This window comes from Musca domestica, unplaced genomic scaffold, assembly GCF_030504385.1.
Source record: "Musca domestica strain aabys unplaced genomic scaffold, Musca_domestica.polishedcontigs.V.1.1 15, whole genome shotgun sequence".
In the NCBI taxonomy this organism is placed as follows: Eukaryota; Metazoa; Arthropoda; class Insecta; order Diptera; family Muscidae; genus Musca; species Musca domestica.
This window is the reverse complement of record NW_026712207.1, coordinates 15,126,447-15,133,134: the sequence shown is the minus strand read 5'-3', so window position 1 is coordinate 15,133,134 and position 6,688 is coordinate 15,126,447. Positions and strand designations below refer to the sequence as shown.

At 36.6% G+C, this 6,688-nt stretch overlaps 1 protein-coding gene across 1 annotated transcript; it reads right to left on the bottom strand.

The window, feature by feature from the left end:
- Positions 1-1,349: 1,349 nt before the first annotated feature.
- On the bottom strand, positions 1,350-2,953 carry LOC101899314 (integumentary mucin A.1). The gene has a single exon (XM_005187618.4). The coding sequence runs from the start codon at positions 2,831-2,833 to the stop codon at positions 1,853-1,855; it is 981 nt and encodes a 326-aa protein (XP_005187675.2). The 5' UTR covers positions 2,834-2,953; the 3' UTR covers positions 1,350-1,852.
- Positions 2,954-6,688: the final 3,735 nt, after the last annotated feature.

Below are 6,688 nucleotides of genomic sequence, written 5' to 3'. Positions count from 1 at the left end.
GCCGCCTTAACAGCTGATGGTCGCTCTCCGCTTGTATTAATCGACCCTGACATCAGAATAGATGCCGAATATTATCGCAAAAATATTCTGGAGGGCGTATTAAAGCCTTGGGCACGCAAACATTTTGGACGCAGAACTTGGACATTCCTACAGGACTCAGCACCATCGCAGTCAGCACGCGCCACCCAAAAATGGTTACAAAATGAGCTTTCTCGCCTCATTTCCAGCGCACAATGGCCACCAAAATCTCCGGATGGATACCAATCCGTTGGACTATTGTATCTGGAATATTTTGGAAAGCAAGGTTAGCACTAAAAAATACCAAAGTGTCGATCACCTCAAGCAGGCGCTTCGCCGGGAATGCGCTAAAACACCGCAGAGCAACATTCGGGCAGAGTGTGACGGTTTCACTGGCCGTTTGAAGGCCATAATGGGTGCCAAATGTGACCAATTCGAACAAATCTAAAGCTATTCTAAAATTTGATGCTATTTCCGACATTTTTTTGTTTTCAATCAATAAAATTTAAAAAAAAATTAAAAAAATTAATTAAAAAAATAATTAAAAATTATGGCGTTCGACTTTATCTCACCCTGTATATATCATCTTCACAACAGATCTAGTGTAAGTAAAAATAATGGGATGTGTGAAATATGAAGACAGTTTTGGTTATTCAAACATTTGACCCTTTGTGGTACCAGAAGAAATGGCCCGATCTGTACCATCGTTATGACAGATCTTGTGTTAATAAAAATATTATTATATGTGTAATTTCAAGACAATCGGACTCTTACATCACATTTTATAGACGTTACGATTATTCCAAAATTTTACCCTAGAAGCAGTACTCCGATCTTATCCATTCTTGCACCCAATTTTGCGGTAATACAAATATCACGATTTGCAAAGTTTGAACAAAATCAGATTATCCGTTCTCTTCCTATGTGGTAAGTTATTTTCTATGAAATTTTTGACCTTTTGTGTGGGAGGTAACAGAAGGAGAGGACCGTTATTGCCCTTCTCCAAACTCGATCTAAGTTTGACAAAAATATTACGATATACCAAGTTTGGACCAAATCGGATACTCCTTTCGAGACTTATCATGCTCACCAGCCAGACAGACATCGCTAAATCGGACGGACATCGCTAAATCGACTCCAAATGCGCTGAAACGGATTTGGTCCAAAGATACCTAGGGTCTAAAACAGTTGTTTTGATGATGCACGTTTTGGCCGTATAAAATTATATATATCCTCTCTAGTTATATTGCTGAGGGTATAAAAATGTCTCATCATACACCACAAACTCAATCTCCAAACGAAAAATCTCTCTGCATTTAAAAAGAAAATAATTATTGATTTCCATTTTCACATCATCCAGACAATCTGAATTCGAAATGAGGTAAAAAACTTTAATTTCGATGCGACAATTAAACAAAACGACGCCATAATTTTTTATTTGTTTAACAAATTTTGCAAAAATCAAAATCTTCACTTATATGCTAATGACAAAAATACATACACTTACTTATATATCTAGAGAGCTACACATGCATACATACATATGTACATTTGCTTGCTGTACACGGTTATGCTTGTATTATTGCTGAAAACAATAATGAAATGAATCAAGTCTACAAATTAGTGGTCGATACGAATTAATACTGAGAATTTCACATCACATGATTTTTCGAAAATTAAACGGACAAACAACGATTTCCAGTCGTTAGAAATGCGGCTTGATCGAATGGGAATGATACAAAAAAAGCTTTGGAATACAATAAATAAGGATTTGAAGTTATGTACATTTTTTTGAGAAAAGGAAAATTGTGAAAGTGCCAAAATACCCTGAATTTTAGACGCGTGCTGAAAGGATGATGGGTTCGGCCTCAATTTCGGCCACTTTTTCCTTGAGCTCTTGTTCCTCTTCCTTTAGCTGTTCTATATTTTTGGCGGTAGTCGATTCAGTTTCTTTGGTGGCCACAACAGCAGTGGTTGAAGATGTTGTGGGGGTAGATGTTGTTGGAGTTGTCTCTGTTGCTGTTGTTGTTGAACTAGTGCCTGCTAATGTTGTGGACGTGTTGTCTGTTGAGGTTGTAGTTGCTTCTGTAGAGCTTGTGGTTGATGTTGCAGTAGTAGCTGCTGTAGTTGTTTCTGGAGAGCTAGTAGTTGGCACTGCTGTAGTGGATGCTGCATTTGGCACTGATGTAATTTCCGTTTTAGAAATACTTATTCTAGTAACTTCCGGTACTTTTTCGCCATTGGCCGTACGGGTGTGTTTGATTTCGAATGCGGGTATTAAAGGAACAAAATTGCCATGATGAGGTTGGATGGCGATGCGATCGATTATGATGTGAGCGGGTACACCAGCACTTTCGGGAACCCTTTCAGTTGTTTGAAGAACTACTTTACGTTCTTCACCTTCCACCGGAATCAGAGTTGTTGTCTCCACACTGGGGCCTGTGGTGGTCTCGGCTATTAAATTACGTTTATTCACATCATGGTCGAGTTTTACTTTTCCGCCTTCTGATCTAATTTCTGGAATTACGGCAGATGGGTCATGCGCCACATTATGGACACTAAAGGCCGAGGCAAATAGACTATCTTCCATGTTATTTATTAACGATTGCAATGAGATTTGCTTCAATTCCCTGTCGTGATTTTCTTCGTAAATGCGTCTCTTTACCAGTTCACTTTCTTTCGGTGGGTTTCCGAGCTGGGCGAAGCCCAGAATACCAGCAAATAAATCATTGTTTGGCTTAGACTGATCCACGGGTGCGGAGGACACCGTGGCCACCACCAAACACACCACTGCCAATAATCTGAAGCTCTTCATTCCAGTCGTGACGGTAACCTACCGAAAATGTTCACCGAGTATGTTTTCCCGAATGTTTCGCTTCAGCGGTGACTTTAATAATGACGGTCATTGCTGTTGTTGCGGAGCTTTTAAAGCCGTTCGACTATTCGCTGGTTGGAAAGTGAGTTAGCCGCTGTACCTACCAACTGCTTTAATCTGCTGTTGTTGGGGTTTTGTGGGCTGATCGCTTTGTCCCAAAAGGTGCGAAATGTTTGTGTTAATAGAGATTTCATTTGAATTTTGTCAAAAAAAAGCACCGAACTACAAATGCCTCAGAAAGCTACAGTTATTACTTCTAAAAAATATTCAGTTATTAATTATTTAAAAAGTATATCATTTACAGTGCGGCATAGCTATAGTTATAAAAGGGGGGAAATGTAAGCATATGTGTTAACACAATATTATTTTTACTCTCCATCATGAGGAGGAGGGTAAAAAATGCTGTTAATCATCAAAGATTCAATTAAGTTTTAATCATGAAGATTAAAATTTTACAAACAATCTCTACGAAAACTGTAGTACAGTATATAAGACCCGTTCGAAATTTATATTATCAATTCTTCTCTCCCATAAATCGTTCAAAAATATGAGCACATGCATGTTTTATGGAAAAATATTTTTACAGGGTGAGATGAAATGAGATGAGACTGCTGTCATTTCTAAGCCACTCGTCCGACAGCTGTTGAAATTTTTCCAGTGATAGCTCACACCCAGAGAAAAAATGACAACATCCGTGTATGAAATGACCACATCCGTGTATGATAGTGTATCAACCACGTTTGGTGTCAAAATGAGCACGCTGTTGTCATTTTGACACCGAGATTTTGGCAACGATTTCAACAACAGATGTGCATGAAATGAGCACATACGTGGTCATTTCGAGCACGCCCCGTTGTCAGATTGTCAACGCTTCGTTGTCAGATCGTCAACGCTTCGTTGTCAGATTGTCAACGCTCCGTTGTCGGATTGTCAACGCCCGTTGTCAGATTGAAATCAATGGTGGTCATTTTTTGATATCCGTTCCTTTTCCATTTTATACCCTTAGTAGAAGAAACGACATTTTTTGAAAAGTATTTTATTGAACGAAACCAATTACATAAATTCAATATAAATACATATTTGATTTAACAAAACAATTCAATTAGTGGACATTAAATGGTCTGTTTTCAAATGAGCTATTAAAAGATTTGCCTTATCAAAATGCTTACGGCAACGAAAGCAAATATACATTTTGAATTGTACTTTAATTATTGTTGCAGAAATTAATAAGTGAAGTCAAATTAACTGATTTTATATCATATACAGTATTAATTTCATAAAAATATTTTTGGATAAAAATCCATGGAATTTGGCAGGCATTTGGATATTTTAAAGAAAGTGCATGAAAAATTTTAAAACATGTATCTAAACATTCGAGGAACGATTGAAATTTTAACAAATTGTGGTTAAAAAAAACATAAAAACCTTTTATATTGAAATCGGACAAACCCTCCACAATTATAAATGGCTGTATAGTTAATCCAGCATTGTAATACTTTTCAGTGACTGTATCAATTTGCCTTTTATAATCGTTAATTGTCGGTAGTCGCAGTACGAAACTTTCCTGCGAATCAGCTATTGTTACTTTTTTTCGTAATTTACCGTTTCCACATTTAAACCTAGCAGGTGATGGTAAAACTGAATTCAACAGTATTGCGTATATATAATCTTGAGCATCTGCAACCGAAATATAAAATAAATATTACTTTTAATGTTTATGATAAATCAGGAATTAAAATTTACCTATGCTGCTTGCCGTCAAAACATTTGCGAAGAGTTGTTTGCAATGTTCGTTATGAATATTTTTCCCATAATAATTGTAAATTTTTTTCTTAAATTGGTCCCATTTAGAAAGTAGAAGATTGCCTTTCTGTGGATACATAATATCGAAATCAATGTTGACCTAAAACGAAACATTAGTATCCATATACAAATAAATAGCTCATGGCTACTTACCAATTCTGAAGCTCTTGCATCGGACAACTTCGTCCATTCAAGGAGAAATGTATGGCTACTTAAATTTTTTATATCTCTTTGCCGTATGTTAAAAGATCTTTTCCATTTTTCGCAGATCGATCCCCAATCATTACATTCTCTTAGTAAGGAAGCTTTCAATGAATTTTCAACTGATTCATCAATTTCGGGAACATCTTTGTTACAAAAATTAGGAGATGTGTGAGTTGCTGCTTTGCTTGTGCTAGGCTCGGAAATCAAAAGCTTTATTCTTTTGGACTTCTTGTTTCTATACTTGGCATAAAGTTTTCCGCTTGCGTTGTTCTTTCCTTTTCTTGAAATGTAATAATAATCCTAAAAATAAAGACATATTATAAGTTAAGAAACTACATAATCAGATACGTTGTTTATATTGTTAATCTTACCCTCATTTCGTTTTCAAGAGGAAAAACGGAACAAATTTCATCCAATATGCGCATATAGTCTTGAGTGTAAAGAGTAACATTGTTGGTTAAAATATCTTCAATAATTATATTAATTATATCATCTCTTTGCTCGTCACTTAATTTCTTATTAACGCTACTACATTCAAGCGCTAGTTTCCCCTTCGAGGTATGTGTTAACAATTCCGTTAGATCCTATATTAAATAAAAAAACTACATTAACTATGCTTACACAAATATTACTCTTACCTTACCTCTGACAAAATTCCTTTGGCTTTTGAGCAGTTCGAACCTGTAGTGTCGGGAGTACCAGGAGTACTTGCAGGTGTCTCGTTGCGTTTCCACCATTCACCTATTTTAGATGGAACTGACATAGTTTCGTCATCAATCCCGAGCTATTGTTATGACAATATTAATACTGAGTTCAACTCTGTAAAACAAATAATACGTACCTTTCGTTTTTTCCAAGCAAAGAGCTTTTCTCTGAATTCAACACGCAGTCCCAATGGTGGCACTGCTTCCTTTAAATCTTCTTTTTTCAAGTACTGCAAGCTGCGAAATGTTACATGTGATGCTAAAAGAACAAAAAAGAAAATTCTTTGTTAATTACACTGATTAACTGAAAAATTCATTTTTATTTACTTACCTTTTAATTGTTCAAAAAGCGACTCCATATTTATTCCTTTTAAGAACTCCCTTAACATATAATCGTCCTCATTGTTTTCCGCATCTTGACTGCTGCAATGGTTTGTATCGCGAACCACAACAATATTGCCATCGATTTCTAACAACTCACCAATGATATTTTGAGGATCTTGCGAATTATTATTCATTTTCAATAAATTTTTTGCACAATGCGTCCTTTCTCTTTCAATAACACGGAAAAAATGGTAAATATGCAGCCGATTGCACACGAGTAAAAAAAATGACAACGGTGGTGCATGATTCATACACGGTAGTTGCTAAAATGGCAACGATCGTGTACGATTCATGCACGTCGGTGTACAAAGTAACAACGGTGGTGCATCATTATGCAGGTGGTGGTGCATAATTCATACACGACCGGTGTCATATTGACAACGACCGTGTGTGAATCATGCACCACCGTTGTCATTTTTTACTCGTGTGTAATCGGCTGCAATTACCAATATTACAAATGGACAAATTAAGCACGGCTGTTGTTGGTACCGAAAGTTGACCACGTCTCGGTGTCAATTTGAGCACGTTCGTGCACAATTCACCAACAGCCGTTGTTGAAAAATATAACAACGGGTCGTTGCGAAAATGACAACATACGTGCTTGATTTCGCAACGGGATTTTTCCCTCAGTGCACTATATTGATTACAAGCGTACAAAAGCATTTTGGTGAATATTTTCCGGAATAAAAGTTATTCGTGA

Excerpts from the sequence above, each read along its gene's own strand:
- LOC101899314 (XM_005187618.4), bottom strand. The coding sequence starts at position 2,833 with ATGAAGAGCTTCAGATTATTGGCAGTGGTGTGTTTGGTGGTGGCCACG.